Genomic DNA, 13,420 nt, shown 5'->3' on the forward strand with positions numbered 1-13,420 from the left:
TCCTACCATTTTTAACATAATTTATTTAATATTTAATGGTTTCATATTTCCTTTTTCCCAACTTTCTTTGGACTCTTTCTGCATTATACTTAGCACATCAAAGTCAGACGGGCTCGTTCCTTAAAAATTAAGAGTCCCAGCACTTGGTCTTTACTTAAACATTGCTTTAGGAGTGCCTTGTCGCCTTACCATGCAATGTGAGAGGGGAAGCCCGGTGCTTTATCTACTCTCTGGCAAGTAATGAGATCATATGATCTTCCAGAATTTGTCTCTCATCTTCCCCCCCGCTCTGCACAGGGGGCTGACTATATTTAGGATGTGTCCATTTCTTATCATTTTAAACATATGAATTTTAAAAGTGATTTGTAGTGCAAGGAGAAGAACTGTAATTCTTTTGCCCGTAGTTTACACATTCCATATACGTAGTCACCTGAAATTCTCTTGAAAATCTTTAATGATTCCTCACACCATCATGTTCTCATGTACTTAAAGGCATAGGAGATCATTAAAGGTTTTCAGAGAAATTTAAGAAGCAGTGGGGAGTTAGTTAAAGCAAGAAGGGCCAGAAAGAAGGCAAGAGATGTTTAAGGGGTTTGGAAAAGGAAGCAAGCAGGCTATCAACTCAAACTACCATGACGAGAGAAATGAGGCAGGACAGAAAGACCAGGGGATTGCAAAAGAGGGAACTCAGAGGGGGAATGCCCGCTCTACATCTCTTAGTGGGGGCAACCATCACAAGCCTTCACTGGAGTGGTTAGTAGCAAACCCCCACCGCTGACCCATGTGAAGCATTAATTTCTACCAGACAACCTAAAAAGAGATCAAGTTGTCCTGCCACTCCAAAGAATGGCAGTTCTCGTTCCTGGTCACAAGGAGAGGTGAGGGCAGGAGTGGGAATGGAACAAAGGGGAGAGTAAGGAAGAGAAAGGTGAGAGCAGGGTGGAGCATGAGTCAAAGGAACACACAACTTATGCTACATTAATGCTTATGCAATGTGTACTATAGGCATAAATCCCAAACAGTATACTCTATGCTCTAATGAATTTCTGGAAAAATCGTACTATGAAACCTTTTCAATATTAAAAGATCTTTGTTCTTCCTTGAGCTTTTGAAATTTTTCAAGTTTCTCAAAATGCATGTGGACAAGATCTTCTTTCATGTGTTTATATTTTTCTTGAAACCTGTGTGTAACCCGCATCAGATTGAAATCAGTTTGACGTGGTATCAGGTTTCTAAGTCTCTAAATGGAGAAAGCAGTTCAAAGGATTTCATTATTAGAAAATAAAAAGTATATTATCATTAAAAGCACACATAAAATTTGTCTCCAAAATAAAATTTCTATGAATTACTCTTGTTGATGGTTAAAATAAATACAAGCCCCATACTAGTCACTCAGATCTTTAATTTACATGAAAACAATAAAAACATATTTGATTCTTTCTTACAAAAGTTTCAAATATATTTCTATATTTTTTGCTCTGAGTTTAATTTTTATTTTTTTCTGAGTTTAATTTTTAATGAGTGGCATTTGAATTCTTAGAGAAGTACATTTTCATAAAAATAATTTCATAAAACCAATTCAACATATAAAAGATAATATAAGAGCTAATTCCTTAAGCTAATTCCTAGTAAAAAGTGAAGAAACATTAAAACTTCCAGGCCATTGGAAATGAGAGTCTAACAGTGTAAGAAAATGAACCTCAAAGATGATTATAAAATGAGGAACAGAGTAATAGGGCTAATGGAATTAAGAAAAACTTTTATAACCAAAAGTAACCTCCTTAAAAACTGAAGACTTATTAAAGTTTTTTTCAAATGGAACTGTTGCTCAAACCATTTTTGGTCCTTGTCTTCTAAAGCCACCTAAGCAGATATGGGCACTTACTCAGAAGATCTCTTATGGACCTTTCAGCTGACTTTAAGCCCTTACTCACCTTCCTGCTTATTTCATTATTAAAAATGGCCTGGCCTCCATCTCCACAGAGGCAACAAAAGTGTAAAATCCCTGAACATCCTACTTCTCTACTTCAACACATGTCTATATCTTATCTTATATCTTTATTATCCCTCCCTAACCCAGGAAATACCCACTGAGATATAACATAGCCCACGGTTAAGTGTGTGGCTCTAGAGTCACTCTGCTTAGCTTTGTTGCAACTTTATCACCTATTTGCTGCATTAAGTTGAGCAAGTTACTTAACTCCTCTGCACCTTAGTTTCATCATCTGTAAAATGGGAATAATAAAAGATAGGTATCTTATAAGGCTATTGTGAAGATCAAAGGGATATATATATATATCACCTAGAACCGGGCTTTGCATCTCGCTCTGCACAATCAATGAATTTTAGTCATTACTATAATTATGTAAGACACCTGCATTTTCTTCTACCTGATTTCAGAGAAAAAGGCATGTCTAGTTCTTTCTTAAGATACCTCCTCCTCCACCTGGACCATCAGCTGCATCCTCCTTTCTTTCCCAGAGGACCTTGGCTCCCACACCAGTCATCTCCTGCCCCTGGTTCTTTTTCTCAATTGGCCAGCTGTCCCACTTTCTATGTCCATAAAGAAAACAAGTAATGGCACACTGCTCGTGCTCTTCTCTCCTGCAGCCACTGTTCTCTCCTCTTCTCTTTCACCTCCACATTCCTGAATGAACAGTCTATGCTCCCATCTGCCTCATCTCAATTTACTCTTCAACTCACAACATTCCACACTACTCCACTGAAATATTTTTCTCTCCCAAGAATGGAAGCTCTAAATGGGTGGGGACTTTTCTTATGTTGATTGTAGTGCAATTGCCTGACATAAAATAGGAGCCCAATTAATATTTGTTCAACGAATGAATGATTGACTCTGGGAGGTCACCATGGCCAACATTAAACACAGTGGTTTCTTCTTGGCCTCAACTACACAACTCTTACAGCTCTTGTTCCTGTTGACTGTTTTATACTTCACAAAGAATTTTCTCATATATTGTTTCCTTAAAATTATATACATGTTAAAAAAAAAAAAAGCCTAACTCTGAGGCAGGTAGAGATAATCAATCTTATTTCAGCTGCTGGGAAAATGGAGGTTAAGAGTATTCCAGGGATTGGCCCAAAGTTACTCAGCTTTGCAAGTGAAGGGGGCAGAAGGCAAGACCAAGTTCTTTGGTTGTAACCTTAATCTAATTTCCAGCTCTCTGTGGGTGCTGAGCTCCTTCTGCCACCAGGCTCATAAGGATGTCACTAAGAATAGACAAATATAAAAGTGGAGATGGCCCTCACATCTATTATGTTACTGTGTCTTCAGAAGTTCAATTTAAACATTTAATTATTTCCATTTCTATTTAATGCATTGGGTCAGTGCAACACTCCCCATTATCCCAGAGGCCTGGAAAAGTTAATGTACTTCATTTGCCATAAGGAAACAGCAACGGGAACTGGAGAGAACTGTCAACTAAAAAGTTGTATCAACTAATCGAAACACAATGAATATTTGCAATGTTGAAAGCATTCTATTAGGCATATTCCTTGAATTTGAAGGACTAAAAATCTTGTAAGGCTGTATGACAGATTAATCATGAAAGTTAGCCACAGTATGAGCAGCAGGAGGCTATCACCAGAGAGTGGAAACTACCCATGCCCTAGGAGTTCCACAGGAAGAATCCATGTGTGTTGGGAAGGCTGCACAGCAGTGGATGGAGAAGAGTTTGTGGGAAGGAGCGAGATGAAAAGTGGGAGCTTAGGTGAAAGGGAGGGAAAAGCAGAAATATACAAGAGCTATTCAAGGACAGGTGGGGGATCAGTGAAGAAAAAACTAAGACTCAAGATGCCTGGGTGGCTCAGTTGGTTAAGCGTTTGCCTTTGGCTCAGGTCATGATCCCAGGGTCCTGGGATGGATCCCGCATCGGGCTCCTTGCTCAGCGGGGAGCCTGCTTCTCCCTCTGCTTGTGTGCTCTCTCTCTCTCTGACAAAAAAAAAAAAAAAAATAAGTAAAATCCTTTAAAAAAAAAAAGAAAGAAAAAACAAAGACTTTATGCTGAGGACTATGAAGAAACAGAGAAAGACAGATTGAGACCATTTAGTGAAAGATTTTGAATGTCAGTCCAGTAAAATGAGGCTTCTGAGCAAAAGGGCACAGTGCAACTGGAATTTAGAAAAAATTCATCTAGCCATTGATTGACCTCTGGTGGAAAGCTAGAAGACCGGGAGACATGTTAGACATGTTGCTGCAGTGTTCACGCAGGGATCTGAGCAGACATGACAGGGCCAGAAATGGAAAGAGAGGAGTAAGGCATAAAAACACTGCAAATTAGGAACATACAGAATTTGATAAACTGTTGGTAATGTGGATAGGATGGAGGGAGACATCAAAAATGGATAAACAAATTGAAAACATTAATATAAAACAAAGTCCAAGTATGACCAAGAACATGCATAAGGGACATAGCTACCCAATGGTGCTTCTTTGAGCAGCCAATGTCACTGTCATTTTACTTTCCCGAGTCTTACATCATGATACGTTTATGTCTCTTTGTGTACTTACGTCTCGAAAAGCCTCACTTTTCATACTTTGCTGTCTGACGCTTGCCGGGGGTTGTATGGATTGTATTTCCACTCCAGTCAGTCCACTTTTATTCTTTTTATGAAGAACAATGTACAACTGATACAAAAGTTTGGTTGCCGCCCCAGGCTTTTCTGTGATGATGCTGTGGGCCACGTTCTGATCAAACTGCACACCCAGAAGGTGAAGTGTTGGCTCCAAGCGAGAAAAATTATTAAGTTTGGCATTTGAAACTCTAGGCATTAAAACAAACAGTTTCCACAATTAGACACTGGCACTGAATTAGAGACAACAAATATCAGAGGCATTATCATGATCTAATATTATGAATTATTGTATATTCTTTTCAATATACCACTCCTCTCTAAAACCACTCAATCATGTAACTACCTTGAGATATTCTAATGCCCTGAATTCCTCCCATTTATTTCTCTGGAATGGTATAGCTAAAGCTGATTTTGTACATTTTTCTGCTTAAATGCATGCTAGAATTTTTACAAGAGGTCAAAACAAAAACAGATAACTAAGTGCTTTCTTCTACATGGAAAAACAACTATGGTTTTGAAAAATATTTTACTCAGAAGGGAAAACTGTAATTTAAATTTCCATATTGTTAAATGACATTATTATGGGAGTCTGAAAATAGCCCTAAATGTTGCACTGATGACTTTAACAACGATCCTCCCAGGCACCATCAGAAATATTTCATTAAATAATATTAGCTATGCAATCACACTAATTATATCATCTTCACTTAAAAGTTATATTACTACTTTAATCAGTAAAGACTTTCTAATTTTAAGTTAATGCTGAGTCACCTATGAAATTTTAATACATTTATTAAACTTACAAAGATGAATAGGGTGCAGTCCCTGCCCTTGCGGTGTTCACAGCAGGGAAAACAGATGAGTAAACAAGAAGCGGTAAACTGAGGTCAGTGTTAGAATACAGGTCTCAAATAATCTAGGGCTGTTAATAAGCCTGTGAATCCAGTGACAGAAGGATAATGTTGGGGGCATTTTCAATTTCTGTGCCTTTCCATGTTCCAACTAGAAACAAATACCAATTTTAACCACTGGCCTATGTCCTCCTTGCTTTAATTTCCTAACATTCAGTCACATTCTTTCATGGAAAAAAATATACTGAATATACTCATATATAAGTGAAAGTCCTACACTTCCCTCTCCAAAAAAAAAAAAAAGAGAGATACCTTAGAAAAGATGGGTTGGGCACATATTGGGTAGAATTTCTGATAATAGGGTTATTCATTCAGTAACTTCATTTTGGACTATAAAATTATTTGGGGACGATACGATGATCTTCATGACCTCAGTTAAGTTTTTAGAAGTTTATAGAGATTGCTTCACACTTAAAATTTATATACTGTTGCTAGTATCCTGTTTCTCCAGAGATTACTGTTTTTGTTTTTTGTTTTGTATCACAGATACCACTGAAAATCTGATGAGAGCCATGGCACCTGTTCCACAGGAAAGAAAACACACACTCGGGCACAGACACAAAATGTGTATGCCTTTTTCAGATGTCTGTGAACCTCCTAAAATGTAGCCTAAAAGTGCCCATTCACTGCAAATTAAAAAACCCATGGTGCAAAAGGAGGTGGGCCTGAGGGACTCTATGAACGAGTTCTAAATATGAATGAGGAGTCAATATCATGGGAAGGCCAATGTCAACAAAAATAGTGATGCAACAACTTAAATTCCTCTTCCAGGTATATGGTGTCATTTACTGTCCTATTTCCTCTGTTTACTATTATTTTTTTAACAGAAATATTTAGTAATGTGTATCTGGCATATCAAACTATATCAATAAGCTTTGAATAAAATATTTTAAATTAATAAAAAAGCAGGTCACAGAGGTCATGAGAAGAAATAATGAATGCTACAGGAAATCTCACAGCAAGAGTAAACATTTTTTTAGGTCTTCTTATGTCCAGGTTTGCAGTTTGTTCCTCCACAAGTAACCTTAAAGTTTGACGTAACACACACCTGCCTAAAACGAGGCAGGTGAAGCAGACCATGTTTGAAAAGTATGACTCTAAAAGGCCAGTAAGATCCATGACTTGTGCTTGCCTTCCCTGGACAGATACCTGGCACCTAGTCTCACTCTGCCATCACAGTTACTCTTCCATGCCTTCTCTATCCTCAAAGTCCCGTGTCTTGTCCACCACACATATTTGGACAGATGGCCAGAGAGGCACTCGTCAGAGCTTTGTCCTGGGTCATAACCTAGGGCTACAGAGATGAGGGGCATCAAAATTCTGGGGGGAAAATCCAAAAGCAAACACTATCCATTTCCAGATGTTATCAGAACCAAGCCCAGCACCCAAAAAGAATGGAGAATGTGGGCTGCATCCCATAACCATAAGACCAAAAGCTGACCCAAAATCAAGAGTCAGACGCTTAACTGACTGAGTCATGTAGGTGCTCCCATTCTTAGGATTTTTTAAATTATCTTAAGTATCTGATACTTACAGTTCTTATTTGTCCAGAGATTACCTATCTTCTTCCCTCCTTGTCACCGGATGAGGGAACACATCTTACAAGGTAAGTAGAAGCTGTTCCCCTAGGAATACCCATGCTCCTTTACTTTTTATTATTTTACTATTAATCTCTAAGGCAAATAGATTCAGTTATTTTAGACTAAAAAAACTAAAAATATTTGACAAAATCCCCAAATCATGAGCCCTAGCGTTACATATCTGCCTAAAAAATAGGTTTGACAAAGAAGGATCCTTTTCCCCACAAAGTACACTTCTACAAAAGTCATATCCATGGATATACTGATCCTTCTTTAAAAGAGTATGTTGTTCCAAGAATTCAAGATGGATGGAATTTGGTTGTCAGAACAAGTGGGTCCCTCTTCTCACATTAAGGAATGTAGCGACTCTCAGTGGCATAAAATTAGTTCTTTGCAGTGGGTGAAAAGCAGGGCTATTATACATGATGCTATTCAGGGCACACCCCTGTCCAAAGGTGGGGCAAGAGTGTGAATCTACCTTGTGCTCAGCTTGTCATGTCTTGTCCCTGATGCGAGGCTATTTCATACAAAAAGGGGTTCCTCTCCTTAGCACAAAGGCCTCTCTGTTCACTGAGACCTGTGTCTTCACAGTTGTGTCCAGCCAGATGAGGTCCCTTTTTCCATTTAACACAAAGAGCCTCTATGGCCCTGCTGACATCAGTTTAGTCTACCTGAAATACTACATACATCATCTGGTCAGAATGGTGCTTTTAAGTCTTCTAAACAGGTATACTTTCTGACATCATTCATTTTTTCAATGAGAAACATAATTGTGTGCAGTGGGACAATGCTTGAACCTCAGGGAATACACACACAGAAATATACTCCACAACTTTCAAGAACTGTAATTTAAAACAACAGTGAGCTATCACTATACTCCTATCAGAATGGCCAGAATCCAAAACACTGACAATGCTAAAATGCTGGTGAGGATGTGAAGTCACGAGAACTCTCATTCATTCATTGCTGGGAGGAATGCTAATGGGTACAGCCACTTTGGGAAACAGTTCATTGTTTTCCTCCAAAACTAAACATACTTTTACCATCTGATCCAATAATTGTGCCCCTGGTTATTTACCCAAAGGAGATCAAATTTTATGTCCACACAAAACCCGCACATGGATGTTTACAGCAGCTTTATTTATGATTGCTGAAACTTGGAAGCAACCAAGATGTCCTTCAGCAGGTGAATGGATAAATCAACTGCGGTCCATCCAGACAATGAAAAACTATTCAGTGCTAAAAAGAAATGAGCTACCAAGCCATGAGAAGATATGGAGGAAATTTAAATGCATATTTCTAAGTGAAAGAAACCATAAGTTCCAACTATATGACATTCTGGAAGAGGCAAAACTATAAAGATAGTTAAAAAAAAAATCAGTAGTTGCCAGGGTTGGGGTAAGGGAGCATGACTGATAGAGCATAGAGGATTTAGGGCAGTGCAAATACTATGTATGATACTGTAATGGTAGATACAAGTCATTCTGCATTTGTCCAAAACCCATAGAATGTACAACCCCAAGAATGAACCCAAATGTAAACTATTTACTTTGAGTGAACACGTATCATTATAGGTTCATCAGCAGTAATAAATGCACCCTCTGGTCAGGGAGTGGATACTAAGGACTCTATGAATGTGTCAGAGGAGGGAGTTAATAGGGAATCTCTGTCCCTTCTTCTCAATTTTTCTATCAATCTGAAACTGCTTTAAAAAGTAAAATTTAAGGGCACCTGGGTGGCTCAGTTGGTTAAGCGACTGCCTTCAGCTCAGGTCATGATCCCTGTGTCCTGGGATCAAGTCCCACATCTGGCTCCCTGCTCAGCAGAGAACCTGCTTTTCCCGCTCACTCTCTCTCTGCCTACTTGTGCTCTCACTCTATCTCATTCTCTCTCTCTCAAATAAATAAAATCTTTAAAAAAATAAAAAGTAAACGTTAAAAGAAAATAGGCAAGGATTGTATAACATTTCACCAGTGAAGCAAAACAAATGACTGATAAGCACATGAAAAGAGGCTCACCATCATTACTCATTAGGGAAATGCAAATCAAAATCACAAAGAGATACTGCTTAATACTGACTAGACAATTATAATCAAAAAGACCCTAACAAGCATTGACGAACATGTGGAAAAACCGAAACCTTCATATGTTACTAGCGTAACTGTAAATGATAACGGGCACTTTGCAAAGCAATTTGGGTGTCGCTCAAAATTGTAAACATAGATCATGTAACCCAACAATTTCACTCCTAGGTGAATTTCACACCCAAGAGGAATGAAAACATTTCTATGTGAAAACACAATGGTCATAACAGCGCTGTTCAGAATAACTGATGACTCATATCCACCAATTAATGAATTAATAAATGAAATGTGATATATCCAGTTGAAATTATTCAGCAAATAAATAGGAATGAAGAAGTACTGATACAAGCTACAACATGGATAAACCTTGAAAACAGTATCCTAAGTGGAAGGAGCCAATCACAAAATACACATATTATATGATCCCACTAATATGAAATGCGTAAAATAGGCAAATCCGTAGAGACAGAAAATAGGTAAGTGGGTACCAGGGGCCAGGTGGTTAGTGGTCATGGTTGTGAATACACTAAATATGTAAATATGCTTAAAACCACTGAATTATATGCTTTAAACTGGTAAATCACCATCTGTGAATTAGATCTCAACATAGTTGCTACAAACAAAAAATATTACAGGGTTTTGTCTTGTTATGTTTTGTTTTTTTACCAGGATACTATAAATTGCTTCATTTCTCTTAAAAGAAAGAAGAACCAATTAACAAAATTGTAGTTCACTATCCCTTAACTTTGGAAGCTAAAACCATTAAAATGCCAAGGAATTGATCCTTTTTAGGAAAGAATTTATTTCACTAACCTGCTTTCTGAAAATTCTGAAAAATCACCCTGAAGTTCAAACTTGTGCAGAATTTCTCCAATTAGATAACCATTGGAAAAAGCCTTTGCAAATGACTTGGGACCTGAATTTTGAAACATAAAGATAAAGAAGTAAATTATAGTGTTCTATATAAAGCACAATTATTTTCATTATATATGCATAGAGTGAAACTCCATAACTTGAACTCAAAATGCCATGAAAATACTTCTAGAAACATCTTTTAATAATCAAATAAAAAGATTGAAGTTTAACAGATAATGTGTTATAAAGATTCTTAAATATATAAATCGATACTTGAAGATATATGGAATTTTGAAAGAAACACAACTTTTGACCAAATTAAACAAAATACAACCAATAAAATTTATCTAAACAACCTTAGATCTAAAGTCAAGTCTTCAATTTATTTTACAAAATTACGCTCTAATAGGTTAGTTATCAGTACAATCTAGGGATGTTGATAGCATATTCTAGCCAAATGAGGTGCAATCAAACTTTAGTATACTTTAAGACTAAATTTTAACCTTTTTACAACAGAAATTTTACAAAAACCATCTATCTGCACCTTCTCAAAAAGAAAAAAAATTACTGAGCATAATCAGGCTTTCCCTTGGTAGTTCCAGGGGTTACTCTGATCTAGTTGTCTCGAGCAATGACAGAGATAACCCAGAGGAAAACAGTTTGGAGCCAGGGACATCTGTGTTGGAATTGTGACTCTGCCCCTTACTAGCTGTGCAACCTCTGGCAAGCTGCTTAACCACCCTGAGTTCCTGTCTCTTCATCTCTACAACAGAGATAACCATATCTATAACTCTCCTGAAGAGCCATTTTAAAGATTAGAGGTAATGTATGAGAATTGCTTGGTACCATGCCTGCTACAGAACAAGCACATAATGGTAGGTGCAGAAAAAAATGTGTTAATAATATTTGCTTTTTAAAAAATGTCTTTAGTGGTGGGTCACTTGCATTTTTCTTAAAAAAGCAAAGGATATCGGGTTATTTATTATTCAAGGATTATATGCAAAGTTGATATAATAAATTATGCTATCATAGGACAGAGCTATCATCTCTAAAATGATTCTAAAACCTCCCAAAACCTTCAACATGTTTCTGTCAGGGTCCTTTAGGCAATAGCTGTCCAAACACTATATATCACTGAGGTATCGCAAGCTCTTTTATACCAGATTATCCACTTTCATCTATTTTACCAGTAATAAGGTGGCTAATTGATTATGAAGAAATAACATCTCTTTCTGATTTGTAGAGATTGTACTTGGTGTGTGGTTGCCTGCAGTGGGGGGTGGTGGGCAGTGGTGTTGGTGAGTCACTCCACAAGGCCACTACCCAGAGGCCTTACTTGGCATTCCACATGTTCTCATAAGAATAAAATTCTTGCATATCTGATACCAGCCCACAATTTTGCCCAAAGCTCTCCTAATATTTGTTCTCAAAATATTTTGTACTCCTAATAATATTGCAATTCTCAGGTTGAATCAATACATAATAAAGTAGTTGAAAAGGAAGTCAACTATGCCCATTGACTCTATCTACTTAGGATGAACTCCAGAACCATTCAGCATCAGAATCTACTGACTGTTTCTTGACATCAGATAGTAGTAGTATCTGAAGCCACTGAAATCCAAATGGCTCCTTCCATGTCCAAAGGGCAGAAGTGTGCTATCTCCTCCTCCTGAGTCATTGTTGCTTCCTCTTTTCCTCAAAGACCAGACACTATTGGCCACCAGTGCTGTCCTGGTCTTGGTGGCCATCACTGTCCTTACTGTGACACCTGGGCTGCTCCCCACTGTGTCTTGCACCTCCTCTGTCATTGCTTCCTTCTTTCTGGGTTGTTTTTTTCTCCCTTTCCTCTTCTCTAGACTACCCTTATTTTCCTCTCAGCTTTCTGAGGAGCCATTTGACATACAACCATTGTCAGACTATGGGTATCTATTCATAGTCTAAAGACTATTGCTTTGCATTCAGAAGCTGTTGGTCTGCCACCTTCAGGTAGTCCACTCCTCCTCCCCCCCCACCCCGCTCTGGATTTTGCACTATGTCTGCTCTTCCTTTGACTGAATGCCTGAAGTCTAGCCCATGAATAACCAGGGAATATCTGTATCCCATTCTGTCGCCCTCCATGTAGTAGGCAAAGGGCCTTTAGTAAACGGTTTGCTACACAAAGGTCAAAGAAAAATAAAATAATAATCTACTTCCTTTGAAATGCATGACATATTAATAAGGCAATTCTGATATGAGTAAAATAGAGGCATTTGTGACTATAAAGGTCAAAGAACAGCAAACAGTTATTATCTCATTGTCAAATAGTTTCCTACAGAGGGGGAGGAGTCAAGATGGTGGAGAAGTAACAGGCTGAGACGACATCAGGTAGCAGGAGATCAGCTAGATAGCTTATAAAGCCATTCCAAACACCTACAAATCCAACAGGAGATCAAAGAGAAGAATAGCAACAATTCTAGAAACAGAAAATCGACCACTTTCTGAAAGGTAGGACCAGCGAAGAAGTGAATCCAAAGCAACAGGAAGATAGACTGCTGGGGGAAGAGCCAGCTCCTGGAAAGCAGTGGAACAATGGAGCACAAAATCAGGACTTTTAAAAGTCTGTTCCACTGAGGGACATCGTTCCAGACGCTAAACTCGGGTGAAGCCCATGCGGGGTTAGTGTGGCCCCAGTTCTTGCAGGGTCACAGAAGGATCGGGGGTATCTGAGTGTTACAGAGCTCGCAAGTATTAGAGCGGGGAAGCCGGCTACAGAGACAGAGCCGAGGAGTGAGCTCTCAACTCAGGGTTACCTTGAACCGTAACCTGTGGCACAGGCCACTGCTCTGTGAGTGAGGTCCCCACAAGATCTGGGGAGACACCCCTGGGGGAGTTCATGGATCTGCAGGGTTCGGAGACTCCAGGTGGAGCTGTGTGCCAGAGACAGAGATGCTTGGTCACAGGCTGGGTGAGTTTGGAGCACGGCCAGAGGCCAGGGAGATAGGAGTGATTGAGCGCTTTTCTCTGAGGGCGCACTGAGGAGTGGGACCCTGAGCTCTTGGCTCCTCCGGGCTAGAGATTGGGAGGCTGCCATTTTCATTTCAGTCCTCCGGAACTCTACGGGAAAGTGTTCAGGGGACAAAAGCTCCTGAAAGCGACCCTGAGAGGATTACTTAGCCGAGCTCCTGGTAAAGGCAGTGCAATTCACCTCAGGCAAAGACACTTGAGAATCACTACAAAAGGCCCCTCTCCCAGAAGATCAACAAGAAATCCAGCCAAGACCAAGTTCATTTACCAAGGAGAACAGCGGATTTCCAGAGGAGGAGAAAGGAAAGCATGGAATTCAAGGCTTTCTCCCCATGATTCCTTAGTCTTGCAGTTAATTAATTTTATTTTTTTCTTCTGCTAAATTTTTTTTAAC

At 38.8% G+C, this 13,420-nt stretch overlaps 1 protein-coding gene across 1 annotated transcript in view; it reads right to left on the reverse strand.

Moving 5' to 3' along the window:
• SPEF2 (sperm flagellar 2) overlaps positions 1–13,420 on the reverse strand; it is a gene marked incomplete at both ends in the record, with an annotated part of 174,432 nt that overhangs the window by 146,280 nt on the left and 14,732 nt on the right. The window contains 2 exons of the mRNA XM_080803297.1: positions 4,529–4,781; positions 9,982–10,084. Coding sequence (XP_080659423.1) covers positions 4,529–4,781; positions 9,982–10,084 — 356 coding nt within the window. The remainder of the gene's footprint in view (positions 1–4,528; positions 4,782–9,981; positions 10,085–13,420) is intronic.

This window comes from Martes martes (assembly GCF_963455335.1).
Source record: "Martes martes genome assembly, chromosome: 5".
Lineage (NCBI taxonomy): Eukaryota > Metazoa > Chordata > Mammalia > Carnivora > Mustelidae > Martes > Martes martes.